The 18,891-nt window shown below is 42.1% G+C and overlaps 1 protein-coding gene across 1 annotated transcript; it reads left to right on the forward strand.

Moving 5' to 3' along the window:
- Positions 1–673: 673 nt before the first annotated feature.
- Positions 674–18,891, forward strand: nlgn3b (neuroligin 3b). Its single transcript, XM_079508243.1, has 7 exons — positions 674–853; positions 3,762–4,434; positions 6,537–6,596; positions 8,233–8,382; positions 9,644–9,829; positions 14,195–14,984; positions 18,072–18,891. The coding sequence occupies exons 2-7, from the start codon at positions 3,954–3,956 to the stop codon at positions 18,868–18,870; spliced, it is 2,466 nt and encodes an 821-aa protein (XP_079364369.1). The 5' UTR covers positions 674–853; positions 3,762–3,953; the 3' UTR covers positions 18,871–18,891.

Below are 18,891 nucleotides of genomic sequence, written 5' to 3' on the forward strand. Positions count from 1 at the left end.
CACAAACAAGCAGTATGCCTATAGGCTACTTCACAGGAGGGAAGTTATTCATGTTATTCATTTAAATGATTTAAGCACACAAATAATACAATTCATTACATTTTCTTTATTTGCTCTTTTTATTTTTGTCAATAGGCTACACAGATTTTCAGACACAAAGAACATTTTAATGTATGTTTATTGATTGATTTAAGAACATGTTTTTATTGTTATTATACCCTTGCATGCTGCACATCTCTTGGACTCAACTCAATACAGTATATGTGCTATTTACATATTAACAAAAGTCAATAGCAACCTACATGTCGGTCAGACATAATCTTACATTGTACAGTATTCCAGCCTATATATGGCTACTGTGCTGTGCTGTGTATAGCCTATACTGTTTGCTCGGGCACAAAACGTGCATGGGTTTTAGACAGTTGTTCCAGGAAGGTTGGGTCTTGCGTCTAGCCATATTCATTATTTCTAAGGACTCGTCAGTTGTTTGGTGTGGATTCGGGAATCTGAGCAAGAAGCGTTAATTTAATGTTCTGGCGTAGGCTATCTCAATGGTTGCCTAGTAACGCCTTGGCAGTGGGCGCCATAGGGATCTCTATGGTGGGCGCTTCATTAAAACCGTTGGCGCTCCTGACCTTGGCGTCGTGAATGCGCAAAGCGCACAGACTTCTGAGAGCAATATATCCATCTGGATTAGATATGCGCTAGACAATTATATGACAGTAGAGACATTTTCCACCGAATTAGGGAGAATATTTAGCCTAGACGCTGCACATTGCCCAGAGGACAGACGAAAATGGTGATAAAGAAAATCTCGGACCGGAGCGCAAGACAGCCTTCTATATGAAAGCAGGTGAGTTAATAATTGCATTTTCTGTGAGATATAGGCGAGCTTCATTCATATTGATCAGGCATCTAGGGATAATCATTCCATGCAAGGTTGGTCCTGCTTGACATCAGTTCAACTTCAACATTTACGTTGTATATTTTCCCCCAAAAAGATGTTCCAGGTCCTATAGACCTAGATTAAACAGCTCCATGGACAGCCTTCATTATGAAGCCTACAGACTACAACAGGCTCTTTGGGCTGTGGCTGTGGCTTTATCCAGCAAAGCACACCGGGATTTCTATCTCAAATCAGTATATTCGTTTTTATTGTGGCACCTGCTCTTTATATGTGCATTCATAAGGCTACATCAATCTCCTCCTTTTGCATTGATAAATTATGGCGATTCAGTAATAATGCGTATACGTATAAATGATATCAATCTAATGATTACAAGGGCATGGAGCCCACTAGCCTATTATTGAGCCGATCAGATGATATGCTGGGCTTTTCTAGTCCGTACCCCCTGGGCCGCGGCGGCAAAATGGCCTTTAAAGAAAAATCTTATGACATGAAATATTTCATATGGGCTATATTTGAACATGTCACTCAAAAGGCATTGATACACAACTTTTTCCGCAACTTAGATGAGCATGTTCCCTCCCATGCATGAGATAGAAGCCAAAATTGTTGGCAGGAAACATTTGATCCTTGTTTCACTTTTCCTTAGCATAGGCCTATATATACCTGCAGCAAAAATGACAAATGACACAGTAGAATGTTTTTTTTTTTTGCCTATGGTGACATTTCCCCACATTGTAATAAAGTCACAACTGCGTTCTGGTAGGCTACTTGTATTTTATGTTATAGCATTTTCTTTCTACTGTAGCCTAATGCAAATGTCACACCTGTTAGTGTTTAGGATGAAGGCCTATACGATTTGATTGTCAATAATTGGCTAAAATTAAAACATGGGAATCACAGTCCCCAAAACAAGCAATCTTGAATTCAAATTAGATATACCGGTAAGCCTTTAATGATTTGACTCAAGGTTAAATTAACATATTATCTTATGTATCTTCCATGTGTTAAGAGTTTGTTTAGAGAGCCCAGTCAATATTCAACACAAGTTAAACGTCTAACAGTGCTAACAGTAATGTGATATAAGTTCACATTCACAAACATATTTTGTTGCTGAGGTCCCATGCAGCAGAACTTCAGAAAACAAGCATTTCCACATCATTCCACAACACTGAAGGAGACAAACTCCTGACACTGTCTTGTTTTTGAGGGGCGCTATAGCCCCTCAGCTTTAAGGGTTTTGTCTTAACATTGTGTAAATACAAACATTGAATGCCATTGACATTGAATGGCCAGTTTTGAGCGCAAATTGTGATTGGACAGAATGAGATGATTAAAGAGCACCCCTCACTTCACAGTGGTGTGATTTTTAGTTTGTGGGTTCACTGGGTAAAACAGACCTATAGAAATTATAGGCTATATATAGGCTACTAAATACAAAGAAACATGTACATCCTGCATTTAACCTGCCACATTTAACTGTTTCAACCTCCCTACTATTTGAGTCAAAACGGATAGAAAGTAGGGCTTAGAACAGGAGTTACTTTAATAGGTTGTTTTAGCATGACCAACAGACCAACCAATGGGAGGATGAATGTCAAGCAATATGAATGTAGTACTAACGTAGGTTGCAGTTAACCCAAGGCTGGAGCCATATAAAGTCATTCAATAGATGACTAGCCTCGGAAACCCAGAAGTTTTATTTCCTGGAAGAAAAATAGATGACAAAATTGTCACAGTTTATGCCCCTGTTGTTATATTGTGTTTTCATTTCATTTGCTTTGTAATGCAACTTGTGATACAAGAATCGGATTCTTTAGCATGTGGTTTTTTAACAAGATGTGAGTAGTGAGTGTACCATAATGATAAACTACTTATCAGATTCAGAAGATTGTAGTGGAGCCATTTTGAATGAAGTGCATTTGTTAAGGTGGTGGAACCACCTTAACATTTCAACATAAAAACAAATCAGTGAAAAGGATTTCATTTTCACTAGTGATAAAAAATGCATTAAGAGGCCTATATGGATGAGTGATTTTCTTGAGTACACCCGTTTTCATTTTATAAGATTGTAACTTCATACAACTGCTATACTTCTGCAACCAGTTTCACTGTTGCTTTGATATTTTACATTTTAAAATGCCCATATTTATTTATTTGATGTGAAACATTTGATGACTTTAGAACACACAACGTTTTCAAAAGTTAAATTACTGAGGGTGTCACAGTCAAATCAGAGACCTATTTCCATTGTAGTCTTCACATCCATATACATTCCCATCCAGTGCCCAGTTCCGTTGCTATTTTACATAATTATTTAAGCTGTAAGTAAACTTTTGTTTCAGATACCATCTCTTTAACAATGGACAATTTAGAACAATATACATGGCCTGCTTTGTTTAACAAAGCTAACTGTTCACTCACATGTATTACATTCATATAGGGTTTGTTGTATTGTTTTTCCTTTCTTGTTTTATTGATAATTTGTTATGAATCAGCTTGTCTTTGAGGACCACAGTGGAAATATGTTTTTAACATTCTGTTAATGATCTATTTGGTCAGCAAATAGTCAGTCAGTCATTTGGTTATTATAAAGTACAGTACATATCAATCAATGAATAATACACAATTTATCCCAAAAGGTAAAGGCAAGGAAGTGTGCTCAATCAAACATAATGAGCTATATTTTTAGACGCTTCAGTTTTGCTCTGATGAAGGTCTGATATAGTTCAAAATATAACACAGAAAATGACAGCATATATTCTTCCTGTATTTGTAGGCGTAATATATTGCATATGATTTTAATATATTTTTCTGTTCTGAATATCGTTTTCTGATCTGTTCTTTTTTTCAGATCTGGTCACACTGCAATGAAAAATAGAACTGGGTGGTGAGGATATACCTGACTGAAGAGTATTTAATTTTGACAGAATTTGGAGCCAAAGGCACAATGACTGATGTCTGGTTAACAGGATCAGGGCAGAGTGACTAAGAGGGCACTGTAGTGGGCATTTGTGTTGTACGAGGGCACTGTCTTGCCCAGACCATGTGGCTGGCAACATTTAGAGACCATCTGTTGCCTGCACACCTACTACATCAGCAAGGGACTGTGACCATCACCCACTGTGCCCTTCTTTGGTGGATAGTATGTTCCTGCTGGTCATTCACCAAGGCAACAAGCCAGAAATTCTATCCATCGGTCACCACCCAATTTGGGAAGCTGAGAGGCCTCAGGGTGCCTGTGCCCAGTGAGGTGCTTCGGCCCGTTGACCAGTATCTAGGGGTACCATATGCAGCCCCTCCCATGGGTGAGAAAAGATTCATGCCCCCAGATCAGCCCTCCTCTTGGTCAGGGATCAAGAATGCTACCCACTTCATGCCCGTGTGCCCACAGAACATCCACAACACAGTACCAGAGATCATGATGCCCATATGGTTCACATATAACCTGGACACAGTAGCCACGTACATTCAGGACCAGAACGAGGACTGTTTATACCTAAACATCTACGCTCCAACAGAGGATGGTGAGTTGTTTTGGTAAACTGGACAACAGTGACTCTCCATGTCCGTCGATCACCATTGTGGCCGTGATGTCATTGTACAATCATTATAGCGCATGAGCATCATTCCATTTCATTGCTGCCACCCAACGTTGATTTACCATCCAAAGACATCTCACCATCTCACCATCAGTTGCCTCGCAATCCTTTTAAACAAAGACAGTTCATGGATAAAGTGAAATAGTTTTGTGGTAAGCCTGAAGAATCTATCTCTATATATCTACAGTATAGATGTACCTGAAGGGGTGGAAATAAATAGTTGAGCACTCTTTTGTTACACTAATTGAATAATTGCAAGGTCAGGGTTTTTCTTCCATACACAGTCCATGTACAAATAATATCTTTGTTTTCATGTTCAAAATGATGAGACAAGCAAAGCACACTTGGATGTTTCCACTGAGTAAACAGAAAATCAATGCTTTGTTCAGACATAATGATAAATCCAATCAAAACATACCATATCATGTGTCAGCTATTGGTTTTTTTCCTCTCTGATTATACCCTGCCTGTCTTCACACCATAATTTCTATACTGTCAATCATCTGTAGATTCAAATAACATTATGATATTGTAATTAAGGAAGATCTTCTACAAAAAGACACTGTATTAATATTAATTTTAAAGATTCAGCTGCCTTTTAATAGTGCTCCCCCTATAGGCCTAAGCATTCAGATAATTGTGATTGTTTCATCATTTAGAGTTGAATCTGTTTCAACTGTAATAATATGCAGCACGCATCTCTTTCGCCATGCAGCTTTCCTGGTACAGTAGCATAGCAACAATTGTTATGCAACCTGCTTGAAAGGTTGCCTTTTTAAAAGTCTCCAGTTTGAAGTTGTGAACACTATAGTCTGTGAGCAGCTGCATGCACAGCAAAATGCATGCCATCTTGGATTTGTTATTACATCAAATATTATCTGCTTACCACATGGGCGTAAATTGCACTGATCACGTATATATGTCCAATTCAATTGCTGTCCAGCCAGACTACTTGCTTTATGTCATTCCATTATTATGTCTGCATTTCCTCACGCCACTGTCATCAGACTTAACCCCTTAAAAAAACATAAATAAATAAACTACAGAAACTCAATTTATTTTTGCAACGTGGCTCCACTACTTCCCTGTCTTAAGAATGTCTCTATCGAAAACACCTTGAACTTTCTGAGCCTAAGATGTCAGTCTGATGGATGGAAGAAGGAGGAGGAAATGAACCGTCTCTTAACTTTTCAGTTTCTTACACCTTTGGCCCATTATTTTTTTACAATGTCAAATGAAAGAGTCTATTTTTGCAATCTCAGCTTTTTGATATTCTTGAAAGTAGCTTGCACCTTGACCAAGTCAGTGTGTGTGTGTGTGCATTCTTCTCTTTTCAATAATATTCATATACTCAACCACATATCTCGCCACCTGTGAGTATCCTGAGGTGACACCTAAAGAATCTGAAACCATGCAGGCAAAATTGTTTGTGTGAAAGAATGGACCCAATAAGCAAGATAAAAACAAATATTGAGCCAGGCAGGCCTTCTAAACCAGGCCTAATTGAGCACTACCACTAACACTACCTATTAAAAATGTATAGTTAATAAACAAACACAATACATTAATTATGTATTTGTCATTTTAGTATCCATTAAGTGTGATCTGTGTTTGTGTTAGCCTGGATTCCAGCCTGATTCGCTGCGTTCCGTGAATTTGTTGATAGCGGAGTAACAAAACAAATTCCCAGAACGCAGCGAATCAGGCTGGAAACAAAGCTGTCTGTCAGTGTCTACCATTCCTTAGTAAATCTAGCGAACACATTATATTCACATACATATTATATGTTTGCCTTGTAATAAGGGGCATTTGTGTAATTGAAGAATTTACAATGCCATCTCCAGTTTTTTATGAAAGCAGTGGCTGTAAAGCCTTTTACACACAAAGGCATACTTTTTCTTTAACTTTTGCATTTTTAACTTCTATTGTATTTTATTTTGTGGGCTAGACTGGACATCACAGATTCAAAACTTAATCAATCTTGTTATTTTGAATTGTGTACTTCTTTTTCCTCATGTGACTCCCAGGGTCCCAACACAAGAAAAAGGGGGCGGCTTTCTCACATGGTGACAGTGATAAATCTGAAGGTATTTTTTTTTAGAGCTCAGTCTTAATGCATGGATTCTTTTTGCTCTCTTTTTTTACATTTTTGGGGCGGCACGTGGAAGACGCTGAATCAGAATCAAGTTCATTAAGTGAATTCTAAATAGATTTTTTTTGTAAGGGCCACTTTTTAATTGCCACCGATTTTGATTTTGGCATGGCATGATCTCATTATGGACCCCCTGAAGACAACACTCGGTGCAACAAATCAGCTTCAAATTTGCCTTTACATAAAAATGTAGCCTCATACATATTTCAGTTTTTACTTTGGAGCAATGTGTAGGATTTCATGAACAGTATGTAACAGGGTCCTGATGGGCTGCAGCTCAGAATACATATGGAATCAGGGATGCATTCATTTCTACAACTGAAAGCATATTTTAACAATGCGAAAAAGAACATGTTCATAAATATTGCACATTATATGGTGTTTTTTATCCCTGTGGATGCATATCATACGCTCAACGATATTGATACAATGCCATTTTCATTTTAGAATAACTACTCTCGATTGAAATGCTATGGGTAAAATGTGTGTTCAATCCATTATCCTTCTGAACATTGTGGGTTCAGACCTTCAATGACAGGGGCACCATGATACAGTATGTGATGCCCACTATGCTCCAAGGTTATAATAGTTTTGGATTTTTCATTATAGTTTAGTTTTAGTTAGTTTTGACAATTTGTTTTCTAATTCAGTTCGTTTTAATTTGTTTTTAAGAGCGCATTTGCTTGTTTTGGAGGGTTGTGACGATTCGTTTTTATTAGTTTTTGTTAGTTTTTGTTAGTTTATTTTTTCACACTTTGGGTTATTTGTCAGGTGCAGGATTAAAAAGGTCAGAGTAAAGGCCTATTCATACTACAGTTGTAGGTGATAAGGTGACCACCGTGGTGGTTGGAAAAACTACAACGCTCACCCAAACACATCTCTTTGTTTATACTAACCACCGTTTTGGTGGTCACCTTATCACCTAAAACTTGAGTATATGGTCCATGAGTAGGCCTATTGTGTAATAAGAACTCAGCAAAAGATATACCATTTAAAAAATATATATATTCAGTTACTCTTGGCATTTTGTCTATAATTTCAGTTCGTTTCAGTTAGTTTTGCAAACACACAATACAGTTTAGTTATCGTTTAATTTTATTTCTACCGGTAGTTTTTATTTAGTTTAGTTATTTAGTTTTATTCTACAAGTTTCTGTTATTTTTTTAGTTTTCGTTAACCATAATAACCTTGCTATGCTCTTTGGATCGTGCCTAATTGATAAAAAAAATAGCCCCAAAAAAAAGTGTTGTGGTTAGTCTTCACCATGTCTTCTTTTAACCACTTAAAACTCATTTACTTCGTTGACCAGTCTTTGTTGTGAGTGTTGTGAGGTTATAGATTGTCTATTTTCACTGAATGCACACCTATTGTCATGGAATGTTTGCCTATTATAACATGCCCAGGATAGGGATGCTATAGGTTTTAAACCATGTCAGAGGGTACTACACAGTACACATCATCACCTATAGCTCTACACTGGGAAATAGAGCTTTGGTGTGGAACATCTCAAATTCCATCACACGCCAGTGCAACTGTTTTGTTGAGCATGTGTTTGTTGACTGATGTTGCAGACATACGGGACTCTGAAGCTCGACCTGTGATGGTGTACATCCATGGCGGATCCTACATGGAAGGAACAGGGAACATGATGGATGGCAGCGTACTTGCCAGTTATGGGAATGTTGTTGTCGTCACACTCAACTACAGGATTGGCATATTAGGTGATTGAATTTGAAATACCCTTGTATTTAAATGGGCTTCAAGCTTCCAGTCAGTGTGCAGAAATAAACATTGTCATTGTCAATGTGATTTGTGTGTAAGAGACCTGTGGAGTAAACACTCATCTTACTGTGCTGAACTTATACCGGAATAGGGATGCAGGGAGGTTAGGGGTATAGGGAATAGGGATGCAGGGAGGTTAGGGGTATAGGGAATAGGGATGCAGGGAGGTTAGGGGTATAGGGAATAGGGATGCAGGGAGGTTAGGGGTATAGGGAACAGGGATGCAGGGAGGTTAGGGGTATAGGGATGCAGGGAGGTTAGGGGTATAGGGAATAGGGATGCAGGGAGGTTAGGGGTATAGGGATGCAGGGAGGTTAGGGGTATAGGGAATAGGGATGCAGGGAGGTTAGGGGTATAGGGAATAGGGATGCAGGGAGGTTAGGGGTATAGGGAATAGGGATGCAGGGAGGTTAGGGGTATAGGGAATAGGGAGGTTAGGGGTATAGGGAATAGGGATGCAGGGAGGTTAGGGGTATAGGGAATAGGGAGGTTAGGGGTATAGGGAATAGGGATGCAGGGAGGTTAGGGGTATAGGGATGCAGAGAGGTTAGGGGTATAGGGAATAGGGATGCAGGGAGGTTAGGGGTATAGGGAATAGGGATGCAGGGAGGTTAGGGGTATAGGGAATAGGGATGCAGGGAGGTTAGGGGTATAGGGAATAGGGATGCAGGGAGGTTAGGGGTATTTCTTTCCCTACTGTTTAACATCCAAATGCATGGGTTTAAGGTGAATGTGAACAGACAAAGGAAGGAGGAGCCAATGTACCCATTTTGACCTGAGATCAGATTCTAAAAATGTCTTCTACATCCTGACAGTTTTCTGAAAAAGCTATGTTTCTATGTCAGTGGCTCTTCGATTTAAAAAAAATAGCAGACCTATAAGCTCGTAGCTACGAGCTTGTAGATCTGCTATTTTTCAATAGCTAAAGCATAACATAATGCTAACACCACGGGGGTTCCCACCCAAAATGGGTTAAGTGCTGAATGGTGGTCTCTATAGTTTCTAAACATATATGTAACAAATTGTCAGAGAAAAATTAAAACTCACACGAAGACAGCTTCAGTAAGGCCTAATTTATGTTTCTTCATACAACAACGCGTAAAGGCTTTAGGTTAGTCGTCCTGGTGGGTATTATGTTACTTAACACAGCAACTATGTCATTACCACCTATAAATTCTTTCTCTGTACTGTGTATGTTAGGCTTTCTAAGTACTGGTGACCAGGCAGCAAAAGGCAACTATGGACTCTTGGACCAAATCCAAGCACTCCGATGGATCAGTAAGAATATCGGCTACTTTGGAGGAGACCCAGGTCGTATCACAGTGTTTGGATCAGGGATCGGGGCTGCCTGTGTCAGTCTGCTAACACTGTCCCACCACTCAGAGGGTAAGACTGTGGGAGCCACTGTTCCCAAACAGCATACACCATATTGATTGATTGATTGATTGAAGAATTTATTAACAGTTTGCAGAATTACAGTACATTTCAAGCACAAACTCAATACAAAGGCTGTTAACTGTGAGTGGACGACCCAATTAAGCATTACACTTGTTTCCAATAGGGTCCACCATGTTCAAATCATCATAGAAGACATGCATATACTGTACAGTAGGATTAGGCAGGCATGCACGCACACACACACACACACACACACACACACACACACACACACACACACACACACACACACACACACACACACACACACACACAGACTGCTACTTTTGCTATTTCATTTCAAATCAATCTAATACATTTAATCACTTAGGAGGTTTTTACAGTATACATATTATGTACTATAAAGTCCAAATGTAGCTCTGTTTATTGCCCGAGTCCACTGCAGCTCTAAGTGGTCCGGTGGAGTGTTCTCGTGTGGGTGCAGTATAGTGTAGCTCATGGGGGTTTGGTTAAGTGAGTGACTGCTATTGTTCGCCTCTCCTCAATCCAATCAGGCTAAAAGCTTTGCCTCTTAAAGACTGGGATCTCTTAAAGGAGCATATCTGTGTCATAAAAGTTTCATCATCTCATCATGTTCACCTGCATTTCATACATAAACATGTGCTGTTTACCATTTCACCTGGTTCATTTGTTAGTGTTTATTATTATTGTTCATTATTAGCCCTAGTGCTACCGTGAGGCACCAAGGATGGCGATGCCAGTCAGTCAGTCAGTCAGTCAGTCAGTCAGCCAGCCAGCCAGTCAGTCAGTCAGTCAGTCAGTCAGCCAGCCAGTCAGTCAGTCAGCCAGCCAGTCAGTCAGTCAGTCAGTCAGTCAGTCAGTCAGTCAGTCAGTCAGTCAGTCAGTCCGTCAGTCAGTCGGTTCTGTCTGTCCGCCTGTCCATCACTTTGTTCCCAAACAACATACAAAACTATACTGGCTTGATAACCATGAAAATGCTGTGCACATTCAGGATCCCTAGACCAGTGGTTCTCAAGGTTTTTTGGCTGGCGACCCCCGGAAATGCTTTGTCCATGTCTTGCGACCCCTGCCCCGCCCCCTCCCCACCCCCAATACAAATTGACCAAAATAAATGTCATGACCCCAGGTTGAGAACCCCTGCCCTAGACCAGGGGTTCTCAACGTTTTTGGCCGGGGACCCCCGGAAATGCTTTGGCAATGTCTCGGGACCCCCGCCCCGCCCCCTCCCGACCCCCAATATAAATTGACTGCTACAATAACCTTAAACCATTTTGGGCGGGAACCCCTTTTGGTGTTTTAAGCATTGATATAATTTAGCTATTGAAAAATAGCAGACCTACAAGCTCATAGCGCGCCACTCAGTGGCGCGCTATGAGCTTGTAGATCTGCTATTTTTCAATAGCTAAATTATATCAATAGTAGGTCTGCTATTTTTTTGAAAATAATTTGGGGACCCCCTAAAATAATTTGGCGACCCCCCGAGGGGTCGCGACCCACGGGTTGAGAACCCCTGCCCTAGACACTAACTAATTTTGTTGACTCCATGGGCTTTCCTCTAGCACCACCCGAAGGTCAACATTTCTTTCTTTTCAAAATATTTTTATTTCCGTTTTATAACAGTATGGGTGTCAAGTCACAGGTTCATAGAAAAAATAAAAATAAAATATCAGATTTTAGTATCAGTGACTGAGGTAAACAAACGTAGCCTACTGTATGAATCACAGAGATCGTGGGCAGACATAATGAAAAGACTGTTGTTGTGCAAAACATGCCCCTTCAAGACAAAAGAAAAACATTTTCTCCCCTTCAAGTCCCAATTTAGTATAGCCAATTCCCAATTCCCCAGCCTCTCTACAAGTACTCCATCTCTGCTAACCCCCACAATCAGTCATTGGGAGAGTGAAGAAAGCATCGGGTCTCCTCCGATACCCGGGCCATCAAGCCTAATTGTACACACAACATCGCAGAATCTAATGGCCAGATTGCCAGGCATCTACAACAAGCCAACAAGTTGTTGGCTTCAGGCTTGTAGATGTCATCTTTTCGGCAAGCAACACTGTCATACAAATGATACAATGTACAAATTAGGTGTCCAGATATGCTTCCAACACTGTACAAATCCCATTCAATAGGCCTACTAACAATTCTAAATCTTCCATCATCATCCCAATAAACAACATGATGCAACTACACACAATTCAGAAACCATGCCTCATTTGACTGGAGCGTTAATGAAAAAAATTACTAGGATGAAATTAAGATCAAAATGTGCACTTGAATATATTGCACTTTGTATGCGAGAGCTGGCGGAAACTTTTGGGAACTCCGATTGTTTACGCCTCAGCGGTCCCCTTTAAAAAGAATATTGCTTCCAGTCTGTACCGACCTCATTGAGAGACACTACTCTAGTGCCATCCTTCAATCAACATTTCATTTGGGTAATTGTTTTTTTTTAAATTATTATTATTACCCTCTTCAGCTTTGGGGGCCTGGTGGTGTCTCAGTCAGTGCTGAGACCATATGCTTCTTGTGAGCATGAGGGCTTGCTTTGAATCCAGCCCCAATCTTGTCTTTCATATCTATATTTCTGCCCTTGGTTTCCTGTCTCTCAAAAATCGTAAAAAATCGTAACAAAAACAACAATCTTCAGCTTGATTGTGTGCATCTCCCATATTGCAAAACCTCCCTCATATTGTTTACAAAGGTGGTTCATATGGGGCTCGAGTCAGTGGACTAGTTGCAAGGACCAAAATATTATATTTACTTTGGTTTTCCTATTGTTGGCACTGCAGGCAATATAGATAGTATAGATAAAAAAATAATATTTGACTTTTTCACTGACTTTATTATTTATTTATTAAAATATGTGTGTGTGTGTGGCTGTCACTCAAAGTAGTATTTTCTAATGCAATTTCTAACTGCTTATTTTTCAAATAAACAAAAGTAATTTTTTTATATAATCTTTCACTGCTATATTTTCCCACAATACCCATTCCACATAAATGTGTTTTTGACAAGTTCTCTAGATACAATTAAACATTATTTACTATTTGCGAGGACACACACACACACACACACACACACACACACACACACACACACACACACACACACACACACACACACACACACACACACACACACACACACACTGTCCACCCGTCTGTCCACCCGTCTGTCCGCCCGTCTGTCCACCTGTCTGTCCACCCGTCTGTCCACCCGTCTGTCCACCTGTCTGTCCACCTGTCTGTCCACCCGTCTGTCCACCTGTCTGTCCGCTCGTCTGTCCACCTGTCTGTCCACCCGTCTGTCCACCCTTCTGTCCACCCGTCTGTCCACCCGTCTGTCCGCCCGTCTGTCCACCCGTCTGTCCACCCGTCTGTCCACCCTTCTGTCCACCTGTCTGTCCACCCGTCTGTCCACCTGTCTGTCCACCCGTCTGTCCACCCGTCTGTCCACCTGTCTGTCCACCCGTCTGTCCACCCGTCTATGTCCACCTGTCTGTCCACCCGTCTGTCCACCTGTCTGTCCACCCGTCTGTCCACCCTTCTGTCCACCCGTCTGTCCACCCGTCTGTCCACCCGTCTGTCCACCCGTCTGTCCACCCGTCTGTCCACCTGTCCGTCCACCCGTCTGACCACCTGTCTGTCCACCCGTCTGTCCACCCGTCTGTCCACCTGTCCGTCCACCCGTCTGACCACCTGTCTGTCCACCCGTCTGTCCACCCGTCTGTCCACCTGTCTGACCATGCACACTGCACAGCAAATTTCCAAACAATAATGCTTCCCAGCAGATTAATTCCTCTAGTGCCAAAATTAGGCCACTTGCACGCAAGATATCTCAAAATGGCCACATCTCAACTTTGCACACAAGATGCTTCATAATCGCCCTGGGCCGTGGCTCAGCGGTCCAGGCACCTTGGCCAGTAGCCTGAGTCTGGCAGTGTGCCGCGGGTTCGACTCCCAATCCCGACGGCCTTTACTGCATGTCACTCCCCCATCTCTCTCCCCATTTCCTGTCAGCCTACTGTCTGTCCCTCTATAAAAAATATAAAATAAAGACGAAAGCTGCAAAAAAATACATTAAAAAAAAAAAGAAGTTATCAGATTGCTATGGAAATTACTGAGCACATGCTTGCTCGCTGAAGGAGGAACCCTAACCATTTGAGTGACCCAATGACCTTTCTATTATCTCCACCCAATTTCCACTAGTTAAAATAAGCCATTGACTATCAGGTAAGCAGCTGGCTATAGTCTTGTTACAGAGCTAAATGAACATTCAGGAGTTTGCTCTGACATAATTCCCTGTCTCTTTGTGTTGTGCTTTCCTCAGGTCTGTTCCACAGAGCCATCATCCAAAGTGGCTCAGCTCTGTCCAGCTGGGCTGTCAACTACCAGCCTGTCAAATACACGCGCATGCTGGCCGAGCGGGTCGGCTGCAACGTCCTGGACACAGTGGACATGGTTTCTTGCCTGCAGAAGAAGACCGCCAAGGAGCTGGTGGAGCAAGACATCCAGGCCGCCCGCTACCGCGTGGCCTTTGGACCCGTCATCGACGGAGACGTCATACCAGACGACCCCGAGATACTCATGGAGCAAGGCGAGTTCCTCAACTATGACATCATGCTGGGCGTTAATCAGGGTGAGGGGCTGCGCTTCGTGGAGAACGTGATGGATCTGGAGGACGGCGTGTCCGGCAGCGACTTTGACTTTGCCGTGTCTGACTTCGTGGACAGCCTGTATGGCTATCCAGAGGGCAAGGACACCCTGAGGGAGACCATTAAGTTCATGTACACGGATTGGGCCGACAAAGACAACCCGGAGACAAGGAGGAAGACTCTGGTAGCCCTGTTCACCGACCACCAATGGGTGGAGCCCTCGGTGGTGACGGCTGACCTCCATGCCCGCTACGGCTCGCCCACTTACTTCTACGCCTTTTACCACCACTGCCAGAGCCTGATGAAGCCGGTGTGGTCCGACTCGGCGCACGGAGATGAGGTGCCGTATGTGTTCGGCATCCCAATGGTGGGCCCGACTGATCTGTTCCCGTGCAACTTCTCCAGGAATGACATCATGCTCAGTGCTGTGGTCATGACGTATTGGACCAACTTTGCCAAGAGTGGGTGAGTAAAAAGCAATGTCTAATTTATACGGTCAGACGAGATCTGTTTGTTTTCAATAAGTGACGCCATCATGCGATGGAGTGTATTGGGTTTATACCAGGCCTACTTTATTTGGTCTGATTTATTCTTTGTTGCTCGCCAAAAGTAGGCCTAAGTGATGGAATCTGTCATCTAGCCCCAACTGTTAGGAAACAATAGCAAGAATTTTGCATAATTTAAGCCAAGTTGTAAAGTGTAAAGTAAAGTAAAGGGTAAAGTGATCTTATTTCATACAGTTTCTCATTTCTTGTCTTGTCTTATAAATAGGATTAAATGTCAGTGATGGAGCTTAACATAGCTGCCATTATGTGTAAGTGTTTAAGGCTAATTAATTTCATTTTACAGTGAGCTGTTCAGACTCTTAACTTATGTTAAATTTGGCCTTTAATGAACAGGACAATCTAAGGACTTTCAAAGAAAATAAAACTGTTATGTTTAGGATTTAGGATACATTTTCCTTCTGAGGCACAGAGGCAGTCCATAACCCTAAAATAGTTGCTCCTGCTTCAGCAATGCAATCAACAGCATGAAAGTTCAAGACAAATGAAGCCACCCAGGGGTAAAATATCAATACAATTATAAATAACTGAATGAGGAGACAGACAAACTCAACAACAACAAAGCAATTTATTAAGGCAATAATATCCCAAAACATAGAGGATTGAAATAGAATTTGGCACAGCTCCCTTATCCTGATTGTTCTCTCACTTTATATGTTCCCTTTAATAGTCAACCTTTTCTTTTGAAAGACAAATGCGTGTGGTCTCCAAGGCTAACCTCAGCTCTACCTCAACCTCATTCAATGAAAAAAAAACAATTCAAAAATAAACCAATTATCTGAGTCACTCTTCAGAGGTAGGCTACTGTCTCCTTCTTCTGTAATTCTTGTAGAATATAATTTCTACTCGTGGCACATTGTCACTGCTCTGGGAGTGTGGGGTGGGTTCCAGAACATTCATTTTATTTTAATGTAATTAGGCCAAAGACACTTTTGATATCAGGGTCCCTACGGCAGAATAATTTGAAGCTCATGGTCCATTGAAAGTCAATTGGTGTCTGTCATGAAAAACAGAAATGTTAAGAAATGTTAAAACATTGCTACTTAAAAGCAATGATTTCCAATGCACATGTGATTCTGTGAACAACCAATGACAAAAGAGCTCATTCTCTATATGGGTCTTCAATAGGGGATCCAGGACTCCTAGGGGGTCCTCAGAGTTACTAAGGGGGGGGGGGGCTGCCAATGTGATTTACCAAATCACATTAAGCTGAGAAGTACTTTAAAAGGTAAAATAAGCATTTTAGGAAGAAATTCCCCTTTAAGAGTTTACAGAGTCTGTGCACAAACCTGACCAGGGCACCACTGGGCTATACTCGTACCCATCTGTTATTTTTACACCAAAACGCTTTGCTACAAGCAGATCTGAAACTGTAGATCTGATATTGTCTGTATATGACATGAATCCACATTTCATTTACACAGCACTTGGTGATAGTGCTGTCAAACAAATCTGCTGCGTCACTTGGAGCTTTGAAAGCCTCAAAATGTGCACGCACGCACGCACGCACGCACGCACGCACGCACACACACACACACACACACACACACACACACACACACACACACACATACACACATTGTTTAATATGCATCACAATTTTATATACAGCATATAGTGGAGGAATATTCAACTATAGATTAGGTAGTGGGCCACAATTAGTAAAATTACTTTCCACCAAAAGAACATGAATGGTTCTAGAACTGGTTCTGTTCTAGATGCTTGGTACCTAGCTTGGTGCAGAACCGGCAGCCATTGTTTGGTTAGGGTGTTCTTGGCCTCAACAATGTTGAAGACTCCTACTCTACAGAAAATGATAAAACACAAGAACTCAGAGGTTTGTTAGGGTGAATCTAACATTCTCAATCCTCACAAAAGACAATTACCGGTATGTAGCTTCTCACGCATACATATGGTCTCATGTATAATTGCAGTTACTGATAATGACATTGCAAAGGAAAGCATAACGTTGAAAGCATAATTCATTCAATCATACTGTATCTGACAGGTTTCTTAATCCCTCTGTGTCCATACAGTAGGCCTAGACCTGTAGAGAATAGATACTATCTGTGTGTGCATGATGATCTACTATGCCGCCTCACTGCACTGCTCCCTTGCCGGTGTTACCCGGATGCAAATGCCTCCTTTGTAAAAGGTGACCCTGGCAGTGGCAGTGGCAGACAGCACGGGGTGGATCATTGTAGAGTGCTGACTATGTACAGTAAGGTGGATCATTGTAGAGTGCTGACTATGTACAGTAAGGTGGATCATTGTAGAGTGCTGACTATGTACAGTAAGGTGGATCATTGTAGAGTGCTGACTATGTACAGTAAGGTGGATCATTGTAGAGTGCTGACTATGTACAGTAAGGTGGATCATTGTAGAGTGCTGACTATGTACAGCAGGGGTGCCCAGTAGATCACAAAGGCTGTGCAGGTAGATCACATGAGATGCCCCTAAAGAGTATTTCATTTAAATATATTGAAGAAAAAAAACAATAAAAAAAAAAAACATTTCTCCCCCTCTATTTCCCATTCCAAGTGCATTTGTCTTATACTGTACAGAATGTAACACGAACTCTACTATTCCGAAGCCCCCTCAGGTACATATTTAAACTATTTTCAGCAATGGTATAATAATTGATTTGGTGGGTAGATATTGCCGAGCTGGTCATTTTGAAAGTAGCTCTCAAGTCAAAAAGTGTGGGCACTCCTGATGTACAGTATGAAACTAAGAATAAGAGAATACTGAGCCCTTGAGGAGAGACAGCAGCATTGCATCACAGACAACACTGCAGTGAACAGAGATGCCATTTGTAGTTGGACCTGGAGCATTATATTTGGACTGGTAACACTTATATACTTCATAATCATACATATAAAATAACCAAGGTACATACTTAATAATGTGACTATAATGACATGGACAAAATACGGACACCAGGGTTGAAATTTGTTAAGAACATGTTTTCTGTCTGTTGTGTCATTAGTGATCCCAACAAGCCAGTGCCGCAGGACACCAAGTTCATCCACACCAAGGCCAACCGCTTTGAGGAGGTGGCCTGGTCAAAGTACGACCCCTATGACCAGCTCTACCTCCACATCGGCCTGAAGCCTCGGATCCGAGACCACTACCGTGCCACCAAGGTGGCCTTCTGGAAACACCTGGTGCCCCATCTGTACAACCTCCACGACATGTTCCACTACTCCTCCACCACCACCAAGGTCACACCGCTGGACTCCACGCAGGCCAATGGCAAGGCCAAATCCAGCACTGGCCGAACTTCTGTATCCACTGCCCACAGCAGCGACGGGGACGGAGGGAAGGAGATGGGCCCTCTCATCATGCCCAACCCGAGAGATTACTCCACTGAGCTAAGTGTCACCATCGCCGTGGGGGCGTCGCTGCTCTTCCTCAACGTGCTGGCCTTCGCCGCCCTCTACTACCGGAAGGACAAGCGCAGCCGTCAGGACTCGTCCCAGCAGCACAGCCCGACGCGCCACAGCAAAGGGAACAACGTCAGCCACGCCAACACCATCGACGAAACGGTGTCCCAGATGAACCAGTGCGACTCCCTCCACGATCCCTTGCACGCCTCCCCCAGCATGGACTACTCGTCGCTCTCACTGCGGCGCTGCCCCGACGACATCCCCCTCATGAGCCCCAACAACATCACCATGATCCCCAACTCCCTCATGGGTCTCCCCAACATGAGCCCCTACAGCACTTTCCCCACTGGCTACAGCTCCGCAGGCATGCCAAGCACCCACTCCACTACTCGGGTATAGCCTGGTTTCACATGGACCGAG

The sequence above is a fragment of the Electrona antarctica genome (assembly GCF_951216825.1).
Source record: "Electrona antarctica genome assembly, chromosome: 8".
Classification (NCBI taxonomy): domain Eukaryota; kingdom Metazoa; phylum Chordata; class Actinopteri; order Myctophiformes; family Myctophidae; genus Electrona; species Electrona antarctica.

Excerpts from the sequence above, each read along its gene's own strand:
- nlgn3b (XM_079508243.1), top strand. The coding sequence starts at position 3,954 with ATGTGGCTGGCAACATTTAGAGACCATCTGTTGCCTGCACACCTACTA. Across the intron at positions 9,830-14,194 it reads ACTGTCCCACCACTCAGAGG|GTCTGTTCCACAGAGCCATC; the intron begins GTAAGACTGTGG and ends TGCTTTCCTCAG. Across the intron at positions 14,985-18,071 it reads ACCAACTTTGCCAAGAGTGG|TGATCCCAACAAGCCAGTGC; the intron begins GTGAGTAAAAAG and ends TTGTGTCATTAG.